Here is a 20,474-nt window from a genome sequence, read left to right as displayed (position 1 = left end):
AGCTGTTTCCATGGCAGAGAGCCTGGCCCTTGGGAGACTTTCTGTTTTGAAGCAATTCAATAAAATAATGGTGGAGCTACAACGTCCAGTCCAAAATTTCAGTCCCCCTGGTGCAAAAACGCTATTTTAGGATCTAAACAGGAGGCTTCCAGCGCGAGGACACCTGACCAGAGAGCTCAGTGGGGGTTGTAAGAGCTGCTGACTCTGAGGTCCTGAGCTAAATCCACTTGCAGGTGGAAGTGTTTCGATTTAGTTGATCGATAATGAGTACCAGCGACCAGGGGAGAAGCCCCGAGGGCCTGCTGCTGCCGGGGACGGGGGAGCCCCAGGGGGCCAGCTGCTGCTCCGGCCACCCCGGGAATGCTACCGGGGCCCACTGGGCTACGGCTGCTTCTGCTGCCCTTGGAACCGCTGGTCAAATGGTGCCCAGGGCCAGCCGCATTGGCAGCTACTTTGGCAACCCTGGAGTCAGCCACAGTGGCTGCTGCAGAAGTCACGGAGGTCGCAGGAAGTCACAGAATCCGTCACTTCCACCACATCCATGACAAACAAGGATCCCTTACAATGAGACAAACCCCTCCCTGCTGTGGCTGCAGTTCCTGGAAGGAAAGAGAAGAAGAGAAAGTGAAGAGCAAAGGAAAAAGAGAGACTCCCTGTCACCTCTCCCCCCTGCTGCCTCCTCCCTTGTGTTCTGTAACCCCATCCCACCGGATTCCCTGTGCTCATGCCACTGGGTCACACTAGAGTTCTGGGGATTTGGGGGGGAGGGAAGGGGGCTCTTCACTTCCCAACATTTCACACAAATTTTCTTTGTGCTGAAATTTCTCCTGTAAGGCCTCTCAGTCAGAGCTGTACCCCACCCCCCTTTAGCGGTGGTGGGCGTGTAATTTGGGTAACAGGCAGAAAAGTTTCCAATAAAGTTTCAATTTGTTCTGGTGACTGGTTCTGACCTGAGCCACATGTCCTCTGACACAGGATCATGTGCAGAACATGGAAGCTCTGGCTTTTCCTAGAAGCTGTAGTCGGTGAGTTCCTGGGAAAGGACAGGGGCAGAGGGAGCAAGAGGAGAAAGGCCGAGACACTGGAGAAGAGAAATGGGGGGAGAAGAAAGAGACAGAGAACACAGTGAGACAATAAATGATTGAAGCAGAAGAGGTGTCCCAACTCAAGCTTGCTCATCACAGGCGTTCAGAGAGCTGGGTAGTTGTAGGTTTTCCACAGTGTCAAGTCTGAACTTTGATTCTAGCAACGTGAGTTCAAATATCAAGGGGATTACCACACACTTGATTGCTTCTCCCCTCCCCCTCTTTAGTATTAATTTTTATTTTGAAGTGTTTGGCTTAACCGTGATCTTCTCTTTCCCTACCAGTATTGCAATTTTGGGTTTATTTTTATTTTGCCTCCCTTTCGTTCATGTCATTATAATTGTAACAGCAAAGGAATCTGCAGGAGTAAAAACTGACCCAAAACTTTATTTCCCCATCATGCAGGAACATCATGCAAACATCGCACGCAGCTGGAATCAGAACAGTGAAGGCAAGGGGATGGGGGCTGCAGGTTTCCAAGCGTTGTGTCTTTCTCTGATGACACAAGGATGTGCAGTGCAGCTCCCTGTATGTTCCAACCCCTTGTGTACCTCCATCCTGTATGACCTGTATGATATTTGGGGAATGTATTGTCTCATTCTGTTGATAATGTGATTACAACACAATGTGACTGAAATTAAACCACTTCCAGACAAGGAAACAACAAAGAAGTAGACCTAGTGTTCCAGGCTCAAACCCAGGTCAACTGCTTGGAAGGCAGCTCTGTGCACCACTATGCGACCAATGCACCTAGCACGAACGCCCTTCCTGCATGCTGTGTGTGCTCGCAAAGGCGGTGACACATAACCATGGAGCTAGTAAGCAGGCTGGATGTGGTGGAGGTTGCCTGACAGCTGGGAGCAGAGTTACTATCCCAGAGTGACTGAAAGGGGGCAAAGGTGAAAACAGAGCTCATTGGGAGCTGGCCCCACACCCAACCCGCCCCTAGGAGAGGGGAACTGAAGCTCAATTTCAAACATAGAAAAATTTTCCCTGAGAAGGAAGGGGACAGCTTGTTTTAAAGACAAGGTTTGTGTTTTTTCCTGCTACATAGAGAGGAGCTGGATAGGTCTGATTCCAGACAAGACTCTGGGAGGAATAAGGAACAAATTCAGGCTGCCAGTCACCTGCAGGAGGTAGATGATATTTTTACAGTGATGGACACCTCATCTTAAAGGCCTTTGTCTGCCTCCTTCTAGTGATCGTTTGGTACAGGAATGCAGCCCCCACTCCTGGGTGTCTCCTGTGGAAATGTTGTTTCTGGGCAAAACACAAAAGCCTTTAACAGAAAGAAGGGAAAGGAAATGGCCACACAATGAGACTGGGACGTAAGGCATGAAACACAAGATGCTTCTCCCATGTGCATTGACATTGAACCTTGTTGTTTGTGGTGTTGTTATATCCGTGTTGGTCCCTAGATATGAGAGACGGGGGGGGGTCACATAATATATTTCAAAGGTCCAAGGGAGGGAGCGTTATTTACTCCTTCTTATAACACGAGGACAAAGAGGGGTCACCAAATGAAATGAATAGGCTGCAGGCTTGAAATGAAGTATTTCTTCACACAATGCACAGTTTACCTGAGGAACTCTTTGCCAGAGGATGTTGTGAAAGCCAAGACTAGAACAGAGTTCAAAAAAAGAACTAGAGAAGTGCATGGAGGATAGATCCATCAATGGCTATTAGCCAGGATGGGCAGGGATGGTGTCCCTAGCCATTGTTTGCCAGAAGCTAGGAATGGACAACAGGGGATGGATCACTTGATGATGACCTGTTCTGTTCATGCCCTCTGGGGCAGCTGGCACTGGGCACTGTTGGAAGACAGGATAGTAGGCTACATGAACTGGTCTGACTCAGTATCTCTGTTCTTAAGTTCCAGCTGCTGTTTATGGAAGAGACAACCTTCTGGGCTACACAGAACTGATGAAGTGCTTTGTCTTGGACTCTGAAAAGTGCATTCCTTCAACTCCCTTTGGAGAGAAGTGAAGTTTTCCCTCTGGGAAACTATCAGTCTGAAGCAACTGTATTGATTGTGACACTAGAATCAAACAATTATTTATTATAAATAAATCTAAACCTGAGCTTAGAATATCAGGGTTGGAAGAGATCTCAGGAGGTCACCTAGTCCAACCCCCTGCTTAAAGCAGGACCAATCCCCGATTTTTGCCCTAGATCCCTAATGGCCCCCTCAAGGATTGAACTCATACCCCTGGGTTTAGCAAGCCAATGCTCAAACCACTGAGCTGTCCCTCCCCCCCACATAAGCAAGGGAAGTCTGAGTTCTTGAGAAGGTTTTTGTTTGCAGGAAGCAACGTTGTTTAGTCAGTCATTGTGCCAAAGGTTGTTTGTCAAGGGGGGGAAAAGACTAAATCAGGGGTCCCCAATGTGGTGCCTATGGGCACAATGGCGCCTGCCGGGGCAGTTGTGTGCACCCGCAGGATAATGCGCCGCTGAAATGCCGCCACTGATGCAGCCACCTGAGACCCACCCGCCAAAATGCCGAGAACCGTTGCCGATTCTCGGCCGCATTTCAGCGATGGGGTGTTTGGCACCCACCACAGTCTGTTGGGAATAGGAATGTGCTATTCCCAAAGAAAGGTTGGGGCCTACTGGACTAAATGCACCCAATGAGGATGGGATTCGAATCCATGCATGCAGAGCACAATGGATTAGTACTCCATGGGTTCAGTCCTGCCAAAACCTTGGAGCATCGGATCGCGACCGACAGAGCCCAGCTCCTCACTCGTCTTCAATCTAACTGGCCATTAGATCAACTCAAGCTACAACAGATTGGTAACTATAAAAACATCAATTGGCAGGACTGTGTGTATGATGTGCATGTGTGTGTGTGACTGAAAAGCATATGCTAACTGTTGTATTCTCAATAAAAGCAGCGTGTTCCCTTCTCCCCTATAAAGATCCCCTTGGTTTTGTATAGCATAAAACCTGTACATATGTGAACACAAAGAAACATTTGGGGACTATTTGCAGGTGTTTAGAATCCTAAAAGATTAGGATTGGAAGAGACCACAGGAGGTCATCTGGTACAACCCCCTGCTCAAAGCAGGACCAACCCTGACTAAATCATCCCAGCCAGGATTCTGTCAAACTGGGCCTTAAAAACCTCTAAGGATGGAGATTCCACCACTTCCCTAGGTGCTTCACCACCCTCCTGGGGAAATAGTGTTTCCTAATGTCCAACCTGGACCTCCCCCACAGCAACTTGAGACCATTGATCCTTGTTCTGTCATTTGCCACCAGTAAGAACAGCTGAGCTCCCTCATCTTTGGAACCCCCCTTCAGATAGTTGAAGGCTGCTATCAAATCCCCCCTCTCTTTTCTCTTCTGCAGACTAAACAAGCCCAGTTCCCTCAGCCTCTCCTCCTATGTCATGTGTCCTAGCCCCCTAATCATTTTTGTTGCCCTCCACTGGGCTCTCTCCAATATGTCCACATCCTTTCTGTAGTGCGGGACCCAAAACTAGACTCAGTACTCCAAATGTGGCCTCATGAGTGCCAAATAGAGGGGAATAATCACTTCCCTGGACCTGCTGGCAATGCTCTGACTAATGCAGCGCAATTTGCCATTAGCCTTCTTGGCAACAAGGGCACGCTGTTGACTCATATCCAGCTTCTCATCCACTGTAATCCCCAGGTCCTTTTCTGCAAAACTGCTGCTTAGCCAGTCGGTCCCCAGCCTGTAGCAGTGCATGGGATTCTTCCATCCTAAGTGCAAGACTCTGCACTTGTTCTTGTTGAACCTCATCAAATCTATTTTGGCCCAATCCTCCAATCTTTCTAGCTCACTCTGGACCCAATCCCTACCCTCCAACGCTTAGATTCTTTACATGCTTTCACAGAGCGAAGAGCAAATGTTCCATGATTTCATACGGCAGAGTTTTAGGGCTATTTTGATTCAGGGAGCTATGCTGTAGGGTGCTTTCCCTGTGTGGATTTGACAGGTGGATCAACCTAGATGCACACTATGACCCTTCTCAGGCTGCTGAGGGCTGAGAGTCTCCTTGTTGGCACCTGCCATTAGGAAGAGGGACTTTTACATTTGGTAGCCGGATGTTAGCGACCAAACTCACCGGCCTGTCTGCCCTCCAAGACCCATCCTCTGAGCCACAGCAGCCCTGCCAGTTGACAATAGAGGTAACCTAACCCCCAAGTTCCTTCAATGTGTCCCCCTCTCGGGTCCAGCCCTGATCACCAAATACTTAGAAGAATCCCAGATACACTCTTACCGAAGCAATGGTACATCCCAGGTTACCAGTTTTACTGTAGACCACTGCTCCTGCATCACACACAGTACTTGAGCACAGTTATCAAAGAAATGGAAAATTTATTTAACAAGGGATACAGATTTAAACACAAACAAACGTGAGTGATGGAAATCAACCGTTACCAACAGAACAAAATCACAAAATGCAACCTACACTTTTTAATAGTTACCTTTCCTATCTAAGTAGATTCTCACTTCAAACTTCAGTCTATTGCGGTAATTGCTAGTCCCTAGGAGACAGGGCCCTGCCTTTCATGAAGCACGACTGGTCATTAGGGATCTCCTTGGTGTATAGATCCAGAGTGTTTTTCTCCACCCTGTTATAAACTGATTAAGTCTTTTGTCTTTATTCACAGAAAGGACAATCTCATTGTTATATTGTCCTTTTCACTTCCACAGGGTTTCAGTGTCTATAGTTAGTCTTTGATAGTTTTCCACAGGGTTTTCTGGGTTGGTGCAAAGGTTGACAATTGCACAATACATTGCATGACTGGCTACTGATTAGGAGTAAGAATAATTTACAAGCTTTCAGTAGAGATCTCACTGCTATGCTTCCTGGATAAATATAATAAAATCAGTGTATTAGGTGTGGCGAGTTTGTCAGGCCTGAGACAGGAGTTGCTTTTGAATAACCATGACCCCTTTGCCAATTGGCACCAATGAGCTTTTGTCACACATGCACTGAGCTATACAGTCACACCCTGGTATAACAGAAAGAAGGAACACTAAGCTACTAAAATGACAATGACTGGAACTCTCCATTTCTCTCAGTCTTTGGATGGATGGGTACTAAGAGCTGTAGCTACAGCTGAGAAACCAGGCGATTGGCTCAGCCCTCCATATCAGGAGCTTTCTCACATACAGGAAGAAGGGTCAAAATTGTAATTGATGTCATGACTTGCTTCCCATAGGGCTGACTAAACTGACTAAGGCTATGTCTACACTTCAAACACTAGAAGTATTCTTCTGACAACTTAACACTGTCTACACTGGGGCTCAGGTCACATTAACTACTTCTCTCAGTGGAGTGGATTTTTCACACCCCTGAGAGATGTGGCTATGTCCACATAGCTTTTCAGAGTAGATCATCCTTTAGATGGCTTTTTGATATGAAAGCCAATGGACTTCAACCTTTTCCTTGATATTGATGGTGGTGATTGCAGCTTTCCTAGCTGCTGGACACATCCTGACATTGTCATGCATCTCTTTTCCAAATTAGAGACGTGGGGAAGTCAGTGACCCTTACAGTCTAAGTGGGTAAAAGGTTATACATCTTGTCCCCTCGAGTAGTTTTCCTTTTAATAAAAATGGACTTTGAAGCTTAGCAAAATAAGTTCTATTGAAATACAAAAAATTAAAATCTATACTGGGCCAATATTCTCTCATATACACTTTCTCACACACATTCTCCGACCCCAACCTTTGGAGTGAGGTTTTCTACCAGAACTCCTTACGCTATTGTATTGCTCAGGGGTGTGAAAAATCCACACTGCTGAGCAGCGTAGTTACACAGCTCTAACCCCCCGTGTAGATGGCGCTACGTCAGCGGGAGAGCTTCTCCTGCCAACACAGCCACCGCCGCTTGCGGGGCCTGGACTAATCAAGTCCGACGGGAGATCTCTCTCTCCTTGGCAGAGAGCATCTGTAATAACAATGCTAGACCAGCACAGCTACAAATCGGTGCAGCTGGGCCAACATCAGCTTTATTGTGTAGCCGTCGCGTCAGACACAAAACCAGAGAATCAGGACTCAGCATGCGAGTATCCGGAAGTCTGAAATTGGAGCCTGAAACATTCGTTGCCTCATTGGTTTCCATCATTTCTACAGCCTGAAAGTCCATGTTACCCACTCAGGCAGCCAGTTTGGGATCCACGGGGAAGGAATGTCCTATGAAGCACTCACTCTTTGGATCCAAACAATGAAGGATGATTGTTCTCAGTCTAACTCTGGTATCCTCTGGAACTGTAATCAGCGACACCGCACTAGGAAGTGGAGTGGTACAAACAATTTTCCTTGGGTCATTGGTCACCATAGTTTCCTTTACTGGGGTGGAAACGAAGAACTGGGTGTGGACTCTTTCAACCCCAGTTCTTCCCAAATCCTTGGCACTGGTTAGGGTAAATTTACAGTTCTCTTGTCAAGGTTCCTTCCCCACTCTGAACTCTAGGGTATAGATGTGGGGACCTCCATGAAAGACCCCCTAATCTTATGCTTACCAGCTTAGATTAAAAACTTCCCCAAGGTACAAACTTTGCCTTGTCCTTGAGTATGCTGCCACCACCTAGCGTTTTAAACAAAGAACAGGGAAAGAGACCACTTGGAGACGTCTTCCGCCAAAATATTCCCTCCCGTAAGTCCTACACCCCCTTTCCTCGTGAAGGCTTGATGATAATCCTCACCAGTTGGTACAGGTGAACACAGACCCAAACCCTTGGATCTTAAGAAAAATGAAAAATCAATCAGGTTCTTAAAAGAAGAATTTTAATTTTAAAAAAAGGTAAAAGAATCACCTCTGTAAAATCAGGATTACAGGGTAATCAGATTCAAAACAGAGAATCCCTCTAGGCAAAACCTTATGTTACAAAAACACACAAAACCAGGAATATACATTCCCTCCAGCACAGCTTATTTTACAAGCCATTAAACGAAAGAAAATCTAACGCACGTTCCAGCTAGATTCCTGATCTGTACCTGGCAAAAGCATCACACAGACAGACCAAACCCTTAGTTCCCCCCCGCCCCACTGCAGATTTGAAAGTATCTTGTCCCCTCATCGGTCATTTTGGGTCAGGTTGCCAGCAAGGTTACCTTAGCTTCTTAACCCTTTACAGGTGAAAGGGTTTTGCCTCTGGCCAGGAGGGATTTTATAGCACTGTATACAGAAAGGTGGTTACCCTTCCCTTTATATTTATGACATCTCTGAAGTAGAATCCCTTACAAAACCACTCAAAATCTCAACAGTGTTAGTGAGAAATGGCTTCCCAAAACATGCCCAGCTTTTTTTTAATTTGGTGGATACAGGCCTGAATCAGAATCTCTGTTACCAGAGCTGGAGTTTCTATTCAGAAATAGCTATTTTTCTGCAGCTATTAGATTTCCAAAACTGATTTAATTTTATACACATTTTTAGCATCCACAAAGGATAAATTCAACAAAAACCCCACTTCTATTTCCTCAACTTCAGTGTCATGAAGGGCAGCATCTTCCATAATACAGGATTAGCTAAGAGAGATCTTCTGATGGGCCTGGGTTACACATGCTTTGGGAATAAAATACATGGGCATTTTGCCTAGTTCAAAATCACTTACCATGAAATTCTCTTCCCAGATCATCAGAGACAATATTGACTTCAACAATTGAACTACACTGTGATCACATGCACTTCCTCCAATTAGTTGGGGTTCTGCTGTTGTTCACCATTTCCAAGTAGAGGTTTTAAATCGCTGCTGTTTCTCTGTTAGCATGTCCAGTAAATTGGCGAGTTCTCCCCTGTTAACAGAACTGCACTCGAACTTTCTCCATGTCATCATGGAGGGGCGGGGAAAAAGCAAAGCTGAAGTGAGAAACTATGACTTTAGCAAATGGTCATTTGTCTTAAATTCTCCAATAAATCTGAGCTATATCCTATCAAACTGAATATCCAATTGGTTGACCAAACAGCCTTCAGGAAAAATAGAAATGCACATCACAGAGAGATAGAATACATGACAATGAAAGTGTCAAGTGAAATTCTGGAGCAGGTTACGTCTGATTATTCAGAATCAGGACAAGAGATTCTCCCATCACATTCTCCTCTGATCCATTCAAACATACTTCACTCAGCATTGTCTCAATAGTCAGTTGTGTTATTTACAACATTTTTAGTATCCTAGCATCCAAATAATGGGGGACAAAACAGCCACCTTGCCAGAAGTGGCTTTACCAATAGATGGAACCTGGGATTTAAACTCCAAATGATCACACTGTGTTTGGGATCCATTTGAATTCCCCTTCCAGGTCTTTGACATTCATCTCCAGTCATAGTGACTCTGATATAGGATTAAAGAAGCCAAAGCATCATCTCCAAGCACAGACAGATGAGAACTCTTCCTCACATGACACTTTGAGAAGTGGAGGGATAGCATGTGATGAAGATAAACTCTGCATGGCTCAGACAAAAGGTAACAGTTCTGCAGTGATGGGGAAGTAGGGAATCTCTGAGTCTCCCCATCTCCTTCCAGTGTCACAGAGGCTGAAAGGACACTTTTTCCTGCCCCTGCTCCTCTTCATTTAAATATCATTTGAAAAGTTCCCAATATAACTGCTCTTCAGCACAACCCAGAACAACGCGAGAACAACTGGCAATGATACAAACTGTATCATGGGTGACTAACAATAACTTTGCAACAGGAGGAATGGTGTAAATGTGACGCTCCCTGGCTCCTGGTAGGAAGGGGACACTTGAATTACTCATGGGACAATGGAGTTGATAGGAAGGACAAATGGGTCAACTTCAAAACAGGGTGAACATCAAAAGGCAAAAATGGGCCACTCATCTGGACAAGCTAAGGGATAATGTTACTGCAAACAGTTCAAACAGCTTTAAAAGTTACTATGTGGGAATCAGGAAAAGTATTAAAAAAAAAAAAGTATGCATAGCCCTAGAGGTTTTTATGGTGTTGATCTCCCTTGCAGATTCTCTGATGCCTAACATGGGCTGAGTGCCAAGAGAAGGTATTCCCACACTTATGGCATTCATAAGGCCTCTCCCCTGTGTGGATTCTCTGATGCTGAAAAAGGTCTGAAGTGCAAGTGAAACTTTTCCCACACTCACTGCATTTATAGGGCCTCTCTCCTGTGTGGATTGTCTGATGCCTAATAAGGTTCGAGCTGCGATTGAAGGTTTTCCGACATTCAGTGCATTCATAGGGTCTCACACCAGTGTGGATATTCTGATGTTCAGAAAGGGCTGATCTGTGAGTGAAGTTTTTCCCACACTCATTGCATTCATAGGGCCTCTCCCCTGTGTGGATTCTCTGATGCCTAATAAGGGTCGAGATGCGACTGAAGGTTTTCCCACACTCAGTGCATTCATAGGGCCTCACACCGGTGTGGATTTTCTGATGTTCAGAAAGGGCTGAACTCCTAGGGAAGCTTTCTTCACACTCACTGCATTTATAGGGCCTCTCGCCGGTGTGGATTCTCTGATGTTCAGAAAGGGCTGAGCTGGTAGTGAAGCTTTTCCCACACTCACCGCATTCATAGGGCCTCTCCCCTGTGTGGATTCTCTGATGTTGAAAAAGGTCTGAAGTGCAAGTGAAGCTTTTCCCACACTCCCTGCACTCATAGGGTCTCTCTCCTGTGTGGATTCTCTGATGCCTAAGAAGGTGTGAACTGTGATTGAAGGTTTTCCCACACTCACTGCATTTATATGGCCTCTCTCCTGTATGGATTCTCTGATGGGTAATAAGGTGTGAACTGTGATTGAAGGTTTTCCCGCACTCCCGGCATTTATATGGCCTCTCCCCAGTGTGGATTCTCTGATGGGTAATAAGGTTTGAGCTGCGTTTGAAGGTTTTCCCACACTCACGGCATTCACAGGGTTTCTTACCTGTGTGGATTCTCTGATGCTTTATAAGGGCTGAGTAGTGACGTAAGGTTTTCCCACACTCAGTGCATGTATTTTTTCTCTTTCCCCTGAGGATTTCCTGCTGTGTTGTGGTTTCCTTGAAGTCCTTCTGAGTTCCTTGACACAAAATTAATTTACCCACTTCCTCCCCTGGCTGGTTTCCCTGCTCTCTTTCTGGTCTGTGCTGAATCTCAGAGGATTTTTCCTGCTCATGACTCCTGGACACATTCCTTTTTGGTCTTTGCGATAGTGCTCTGTCTTTATCCACTTGCTCAACATTTTCCTGCTGAGAATTCTGCTCCTCTTTGTCACATGCCATTGCATCACCTGCTGTGATAGAAACAGAAACCTCAAACAGGGATGGAAAGGGGAAGGTCAAACCAAAACAAGTGCTGGAGAGAGGTCAAATAAAAATCAGGAACTTAACTCCCCCAAATTCTTCCCCCAAATGTAGTAGTAGGATTTTAAGTTTGCATTTTATGTAATTTAGAATGAAGAATAAAGGATAAGAATGTAGCATGTATTAAATGTATTGGTGTATGATCTGATCATATCCTGCCAGTCACCCTTTTTGAACAACAGAAAGGAATGGCCTAACGGGCCAACGGGTAGAGATCCATCAGCCAGAATCTGTATCTGGACTGATTTCAAGGCAGTAACAGACCTTTGAGGGTCACCAATTTGTTGTAGGTTTAGCATTTTAAAATAAGTAACAGAATGCCATGATTGTTTTCTTTTGCATTGGAATTTGATATTCCTGTTCAAAATGTTGTGTGTAAATTAATTCTGTTTTGTGTGAATGAGGAATGTGTGTTTTAAGAGATAAGTATGAAGGCCATCGCTGAACCAGATGTACAAAGGAGGAACCAGAGACAGACGCAAGGGTGCCAGGAGGCTGCCACACGCCCCCAGTGAAATGTCAGAGAAGGGCAGATTGACAACTCTAAAGATGAGACAGTCACTTATCAGTGGGGACAAGATAGCTGTGATCAAAACCAGCATGGGATAACTCCCTGAGGGACTTGATGAAAGAACAAGATAAAGGTTGAGAAGGACAAATAAAAAAAATAAGCACTCAAACAACAATTGATGACAGTATGACGGTGGAAAACTCATTGGTCCCAATGAAGGAAAATCATTATATAAACAGGGTGCCTTGCCATGAAACTTTGGGTTCATCCTGCCAAGACTTCCCTGGAGCATTGTGTAGTGACCAATGGAAATTGGCTCCTCCCTACCAGGGATCAACCTAGCTGGCTGCTGGTAACTATAACATCGACTGGCAGGAGAGTGTTTTTGTGTGTGGTGTGACTGAATGCATATACTAATTGTTGTATCTTCAATAAAGGCAGCATATTGCTTTTTCCCCTGAAAAAGATCCCATGTGCTTCTTATAAGCATAAAATTTTTGGTGGAGAATTGCAAAAGGGTGAAGACATGCACTAGGATTGTTTAACATACTGCTCCATATTGCTAAAAGGTATACCTTACATATAAAGTGATCGATCACTCAGGTGTGCACACCCCCAGTCATAGAAGATCCAGGCAATAGGGGGAGAATTAGCGTCCTAGCTCCAACCTATCTGTTGGGGAAAACTATACAGATAAGACATATATGAACTGTCTAGGTATATACACCCCTGGCATGGGCAGCGAGTCCTATGGGCCCATGGTGCCTGGAAAACAGAAATATTCCTGGCCCAGCTCCAACAACGTTTGGGGCTGGGTCTTCTCCCTTGGCCCAACCTTCCGCCCCCAGGTCCCCCCACGCATCCCTCGGGCCATTTAAAACAGCCTGGGGCCCCCACTCACCACTGGACTGCTTCCCCCCTGCTCACTCCACATGGCTGCCAGACCCTCCCTGCAGCCCCTGGGCAGGGTGGGTCTGTGTCCTGACCCAAGCGCCCCTGCAACCAATGGGAAGCTGCGGGGCAGTGCCTGGGGGTAGCAGCACATGGAGACTCCCGGCCTGCCCTGCCTAGGAGCCCCAGGTAAGTACTGCAGCCCCCCGCCCCGCAGAGCTTGTACCCCGCTTTGGACCCCAAACTCCCTCCCACAGCCTGCACCCCCTCCCAACCTGAACCCAAACTCCGTCCCAGAGCCTGCACCCCCACCCCCTTCCCCCAAACTCCCTCCCAGAGCCTGCACCCCTCACCCCCTCCTACACTCCCACCCCTTGCCCAAGCCCAGAGCCTACACCCAAACTCCGTCCCAGAGCCTGCACCCCCACCCCCTTCCCCCAAACTCCCTCCCAGAGCCTGCACCCCTCACCCCCTCCTACACTCCCACCCCTTGCCCAAGCCCAGAGCCTACACCCGAACTCCGTTTCAGAACCTGCACCCCCTCCCTCTGCACTCCCTCCTGTCCCCAAACTCCCTCCCAGAGCCTTCATCCCCACCCCAGAGCCTGCACCCCTCACCCCCTCCTGCACCCAGCACCCAAACTCCATCCCAGAGCCTGCACCGCAGACCCCCTCCCCCACCCAAACTCCCTTCCAGAGCCCAAACTCTCACCTGTCCTGCACTCCAATCCCCTGCCCCAACCCAGGGCCTGCACCCCAGACCTCCTCCCCCCACCACCCTACCCAAACTCTCTCCCAGAGCCTTAGGCAGGTGGGGGATGGAGTTTGCGGGGGGGGGCAGAGTTGGTGGGGCAGGTTCTGAGCACCACCAAAATTTCTACAAACCTGCCACCTCTGACCCCCAGTCGTAGAAGTGCCGGGCCATAAAGGGGAGAGTTAGAGTCCTCGCTCCTACACGTCTGTCGGGGGAAAACTGCATAGGTGAATATACCCTCAGTCATAGCAGGATCAAGCCCAAAGTGTAGAGGGCTTAGCATTTCCCCCCTCTGCTCTGTCAGCCAGAGTTGTTTTTAGTGGGTATAGACTTTTGTGTTTTGTAAGTCCCAGCATGAGTGTGGGCATGGAAAAGTTATAAAGGTAAAATAAATTCATAAAATAATATGTTGAGGCAGTATTTTCTATGCGAGACCCAACTCTGAAGGATATAGGAGCGTGGACAAATAGTGATAGGACCTGTGTAAGAAATGTTGAAAAGGAAGCAATCCAAAGACGATACTTTGTTCAAGAGATTGCTCCTTTTAAACAGATCTTGCTCTGTTAAACCAAACTGTGAAGGATATAGGAGTTTGGGCAGTGTAGTAATGTTTTGTGAATGATATTGTGATGATTTCACAATTTTAAAAGAAATGATTAAGGAAAGGGACCAGGAGGGGTGGGGGCTAGTTGAGGAGCCCACCCTCTGTGCTAAATTGGTAGTAGAATAAAGCCTGTGTCCATGGAAAAGGGATGGTTCAGCGAGGAAAGCAGGGTCAGGCCCAGACAAGCAGGTAGGCAACAAATAAAAAAGTTGGAAAACAGGTTGGAAGCCCTGAGGGCATAGTGGCAAAAAAGAAAAAAAAGTAAGTCTAGGCCATGGGGAATTCAGATCCCTGGAACAATACTTGGAATGGTGAAATCCGAGTTGATGAAGGTATCATTTTGGGAGATAAGCGAGTGATTAAAAAAGAGTGAGAAGTTAACTCTGCAGAGACTGGAGGGAATTAAGCAGTTGAACGTTGTAAAAATGTTAAAAAGGAAAAGTGTTATAGAAAGAGAATTCTTGGTTTCTTTGCAGCCATTCTGAAGAGAAAATGGGCCCTTTTCCAAAGGAATGTCTGTAAATAAGCCAGGCAAAGAGACAATCTGATTTAAATCGTTTGACTATGAACAATTTAGTCTATTTCGCTAAAAGACCATAAGGAGTTTCTATTGGAACTTAACTGCCCCCAAATGTATACAGATGTATTCTATGTACAGCTGTGTGAAAACGTATATTGTGTCAATAGGTGGAGTGTTTAGGACCTAAAGCAACACTCCCGGTTTGTAAAACTCTTTGTTTTGTGATATTTGTGATTTTAAGTGAGTCTTAAGTGCAGTGGCTAAGGACAGTCAGGAGGAGGTCACAGTTTTGTTACTTTCTGTTTGCTTATTTCGGGAAAGGGAAGTAAGAACAGGAAAGCAGGAAAATGAGTGAAAGCAGAGAAGTGATTGTGAAGTTGGAGCTTTTCAGGCTTCAGTCTGCAGAAAAGGAGAGGGAGCACCGGAGATTATTGCAAGAACTGGAGGTGAGAGAGAGAGAGAGAGAGAGAGAGAGCGAGAGCGCGCGCGCAAAAACACCAGCTGGACCTGCTAGAGAAGCAGAACCAGAACCCCCCGACCCCAACATGTCCCATCACTCCAAAAATCCACAAATGGGAACACTCATGTCCTGCATACAGTGAGACCAATGATACTGCAGAATATCTGACTACCTTGAAAGGCTGTGTGTAATACATGAAATCCCTGATAGAGTTCCTACCCTGATTACAAAATTAACTGGTAAAGCTTGAAATGTATTCAGTGGAATGCCTATTGAAGCTGCTTTAGGCTATTGCAAATTTAAAGATACTGTTTTGCAAAGTTTTCAGATTACCCCCTGAAACATATAGAGTTAAATTTAGGACTCTTAAGAGGGATATTGGTATGAGTAATGGGGAGTATGTAAACAGATCTGTTGGGAAAATGGGTGAGGGGTAGAGAGGTGGCAAGTTTTGAGGGAATGTTGGATCTTGTTGCTCAAAAGCATTTCCTATGCACATGTAAAGCTGATGTAAAGCAGTGTCTGTGGGACAAAGATGTTGAGTCTGTGGAGGAGATGGCTTTTTTAATCTCATGCCTTTTAACAGAATCAGGCATCTATTGAGGGTAGGCCACAGAAAGAGGGGTTTAAAACTGGTGGGAAGGGAGGATCTCATTTTGCCCCTGGGAAAAGAGAAGGGGGTTGGGAGCCTAAACACTCTCTTACCCAAAAAATTCCTCTAACCCCCACTCCAAATCGCTGGTAAAAACAGAAGAACCCAAAAGGCGCTGTCAGTGTAATTCCACTGATCACCTGAGGAATAAAATACCCTGTGCTAGGAGGAAGCAGGCAACCAATAGCTCATGTTAGTTCCATTGTCCTCAGCACAGAAAGCCCCCAATCAATTGAAGCCTATCATATTGGCTCTGTGAGGTTACCCTCTGCAGAACCAGATATGGATCACGTTATGGCTGTCCAAATTGATGGCAGGGAATACTTGAGGCAGAGGGATACAGGGGCTCAGATCTCTCTGGTTAAGCAGAGTGTGGTCCCAAAGGCCAGTATGTTGCCTGGCCAAATGACAGAGATTGTGGGGGTGGGTGAAAGCAAATTCCTCATACCACTAGCTAAAATCCATGTGGTTTGGGAAAGTTTGGAAAGTGTTTTGACTGGGGGGGTAATGGAACACCTTCTATTCGACCTGCTCCCTGGTAATGATTTTTTCCACGTAGCTCAGGTTAAAGTATTTACCTGCAGCAGGAGGGAGTGTTATGCTGGGATCCCGGAGGGAAAGGGTAAGGTCTCAGGAATTGCTGAGAGTGTCTCCTTGATTCTTCTGCAGCTGGGGGAAGCCACATGCTTCCAGGTGAGAGGGTGGATGAGACCAACTCCTGCACTGCAGCTGGAAGTAACACCACATCAGGAAGGGATGGGGGTGTAATGCCTGCCAGGGAAAGATCTGTCCAGGTTATTAGCTGCCACAAGGTCACAGCTGAAGCAGAGGAAAAAAACCACACTCTAGGGAGCATATAGCAATGTGTCCCAGAGAAGATCCCAGAGAAGGGGCAGGGGGATCTCAGAAACCACTCAGGTGGTGAGGATTCCTGTGACTCTGTAACACAGGGAAGCAGGGTGCTTCCAAGTATGGGAAAGGCTGAGACTAGCTCCTTACCAGCAGAAGGCAACATGCCCTCAGGGACAGGGGCAGGAGAGATGTCATCTGTAATTAAGGAAACTGTCCCAGTTGTTAGCTGGCAGAGTATTGCAGATGAAGAGATGGATTCCTTCTTACAGAGCACAGAGAAATGTGTTTTATGAGGAGGCCCAGAGGAGGAAACGGGGGAAGGAATAGTGGGGGTACAGGAATGTCTCCTCACTAGTCACTTGAGGCAGGAGGCCCAGGAGACTAGGAGGATGGCTGGGTCAGCATCTGTGCACCCAGGCACTCAGCCTGTGACCCAGGTTTTGAGAAGGAACTGTGTAACTGACCTCCCAGAGGGGAGCAGTCACACAGCTGACTTCTCAGGGACAGAGACGGGGTGGCGGAGGGTACCCCAATCCAGGTCCCAATTTTTCAGGATGCTATTTCTGATAAGTTTTTGGAAAGTAACTGTGTCTCTTTACATCAAGATGCAACTCCAATGCCTGTCACAGCAGATGAGTTGAGACCAGGAAATTGCCAGGTGGTAGTTTGCCAGAATACAAATGACCCAACTGACAGAGAAGGGGGTGTTTTCCCCCAGACTTGTGAGACACAGAGAGGCGTTATGGAAGAGCTGCTGGGAAAAGGTGAATCTGATCAAAGGGTAAAAACACCTAACCCAGAGAGCACAGATCACAGCCCTCTAGGGGGCAGGGAAGGACACAGTGCTCAGAGGGGAGCTGGATTTTTCTGCATATGTACAGTCATGGGGTTGGGAGACCACTCCCCAAAGGTCCAGCCAATGTGCAGGATCCCCCTGAACACCTATCTTGCCAGATCCTGAGGCACCAAAATTCCAGAAACATGATTAAATTAAGAGCTCACACAGAAGGAACACTGGAGGGAAGGAAAAGCCAGTGACTAATTACATGGGAAATGAATAAACTAACCTCAAACTAGAATATCTGAACAGAGGGCGTGGTATCATAAAGATACTTGTAAACACCCAAAAACTTTGGTATTAATGTTAAGTTTTGGGGCTAAGAATTTTGACACAGATGATAAACCTTATGGTAATGCTACTTTTCAATTAATACCTGTAAACAGTGTGACAAAGTTCCTGCTCTCCCTTGGTGGGTCTTGCACTTATTGGCAGATTTGCTCGCCTTGGAGCTTCACGGCAGCCCTCAGCTTGGCCGTTTTTCTGAACCCACAGTCCAGGTCGACGACTCCTGTGTTTGACCAGGAGTTGGGAGGCTTGGGGGGAACCTGGGCCCGCCTTCTACTCTGGGTTCCAGCCCAGAGCCCTATAGAATGCAGCTGTCTAGAGTGCCTCCTGGAACAGCTGTGTGACAGCTACAACTCCCTGGGCTACTTCTCCAGGGCCTCCTCCCAACACCTTCTTTATCCTCACCGTAGGACCTTCCTCCTGGTATCTGATAATGCTTGTACACCTCAGTCCTCCAACAGTCCGCATGCTCACTCTCAGCTCCTAGTGCCTCTTGCTCCCAGCTCCTCACACGCACACCACAAACTGAAGTGAGCTCCTTTTTAAAACCCAGGTGCCCTGATTAGCCTGCCTCAATTGATTCTAGCAGCTTCTTGATTGGCCGCAGGTGTTCTTACATTGGCTGCATCCACTGGAGGGGTGCATGGTTGGTCACAAGGGTAAACCGTCATCCCAGAAGGTAATAACGTAGTGTTTCCATGGCCCATTTCACAGCTAGGCACTCTCAACCATGGCATACTTCTGCTCTCTCAGGAGGAGTTTCCTGCTGAGGTAGAGGATTGGGTGTTCTTTATCTCCAACCATCTGCAATAGGACAACTCCCAATCCTACTACAGATGCATCTGTTTGTAAAATGAATTCTTTGTTGAAGTCTGGGGCTATAAGCATGCAAAGGGCTGTCTGTAGATCCATGAATGCTTTCTCTGCCGCATCTGTCCACTTCACCATGTCTGGACCCCAGGTTTTTATCAGGTCTGTCAGGGGACTCGCTCTGGTAGCAAAATGGGGAATAAATAGTCGGTAGTACCCCACCACACCCAGGAATGCCCGGACTTGCTTTTTCCGATTCGGCTAGGGCCAATTTTGGATAGCCGCTAGTTTGTTTAGTTGGGGCTTGACCATGCCCCTTCCTACAATGTAGCCAAGGTATTTAGCCTCGGCTAGCCCCATAGCACACTTGGCTGGGTTAGCTGTGAGGCCAGCCTGTCTTAGCGTGTCCAGAACCGCTTCCACCTTTCCTAAGTGGGTTTCCCAGTCGGGGGGTGTGAATAATCACATCATCCAGGCATGCCGCTGCATAACTGGTATGGGGCCATAGGACCTTGTCCATCAGATGCTGGAAGGTGGTAGGTGCCCCATGCAGTCCAAAAGGAAGAACTGTATATTGAAACAGATCCTCTGGTGTAGAGAATGACGTCTTTTCTTTCGCATCTTTGGCAAGGGGAATCTGCCAGTATCCCTTTGTTAAACCAAGAGTGGCCAAAAATCGGGCATTGCCCAGGCGGTCAACTAACTCATCGATACGAGGTATGAGGTATGCATCAAATTTGGATCTCTCATTCAGCTAGCGAAAGTCATTACAAAACCTAGTTGTGCCATCGGGTTTGGGCACAATCGGGCTTGACCACTGACTATGGGACTCTTCAATGACTTCCAGCTCCAACACCCTTTTTACCTCTGCCTTGATCTCCTCCCTTTTTGCTGCTGGGACCCGATAAGGCCTTAAAGTTACCTTTGCCCAGGGTCTGTGATAATGTGGTGATATGCTTTGGTGGTCCGGCCTGGTTTGGTTGAAAACGCATCCTGGTATCAGTTGATCATCTCAGTCACCCCCTCCTCCTGGTTTGGTGTCAGATCAGTGGATATCCTGATCGGCTCCTGCATATTATTTCCCTGGATCAGGGTCTCTTGGGCCACTACACACGCCTCTCGTTGGTGCCAAGGCTTTAAGAGGTTAATGTGATAAATTTGTTCTTGTTTCCGGCGTCCTGGCTGCCGCATCTTGTAGGTTACTTCCCCCACGGGTTCAACCACCTCATAGGGCCCCTGCCATTGGGCCAAAAGATTGCTTTCTGCCGTGGGTACCACCACCATCACCCGATCCCCTGGTTGGAACTGTTGGACTTTTGCCTGGCGATTGTAATGGGTTCGCTGGGCCTCCTGCGCCTTTTCCAAATGTTCCCATACAATAGGGGCGACCCGGGCTATCCATTCTCGCATCTGCAACACATGGTCAATTATATTTCTCCCCTCATTGGGTTCCTCTTCCCAAATTTCTTTTGCAATATCTAGTATGCCACGGGGGTGGTGTCCGTATAATAATTCAAAGGGGGAAAATCCAGATGAGGCCTGAGGTACCTCCCAGATTGCAAACATAAGGTAGGGTAGTAGGGCGTCCCAATCCTTCCCGTCTCGACTTACCACTTTCCTTATCATTGCCTTGAGGGTTCAGTTAAACCTTTCTACCAGCCCATCGGTCTGCGGATGATAGACTGAAGTTCTCTGGGTATGTATATGGAGCAGTGTACAGAGGTCCTTCATTAGCTTCGACATAAATGGGGTACCTTGGTCTGTTAATTTCCCCTTTGGTAGCCCCACTCAGGCAAAGATCCCCACCAACTCTTTAGCTATTGTTTTAGAGGCTGTGTTCCACAGGGGGATGGCTTCTGGGTAGTGAGTAGCATAATCCAGAAAGACAAGTATATATTGGTGGCCCCGGGCTGTCTTC

The 20,474-nt window shown here is 46.9% G+C and overlaps 1 protein-coding gene across 1 annotated transcript in view; it reads right to left on the bottom strand.

The window, feature by feature from the left end:
• Window positions 1–5,409: 5,409 nt before the first annotated feature.
• LOC144929099 (uncharacterized) overlaps window positions 5,410–20,474 on the bottom strand; it is a 29,793-nt gene continuing 14,728 nt past the window's right edge. Inside the window, 1 exon segment of the mRNA XM_078850943.1 lies at window positions 5,410–11,307. Within this exon segment, the coding sequence (XP_078707069.1) occupies window positions 10,010–11,307 (1,298 nt within the window). The 3' untranslated portion in view covers window positions 5,410–10,009.

This window comes from Lepidochelys kempii, chromosome 28 (assembly GCF_965140285.1).
Source record: "Lepidochelys kempii isolate rLepKem1 chromosome 28, rLepKem1.hap1, whole genome shotgun sequence".
Classification (NCBI taxonomy): domain Eukaryota; kingdom Metazoa; phylum Chordata; order Testudines; family Cheloniidae; genus Lepidochelys; species Lepidochelys kempii.
The sequence above is the reverse complement of the archived record's forward strand: the minus strand, read 5'-3'. Positions and strand labels throughout refer to the sequence as shown.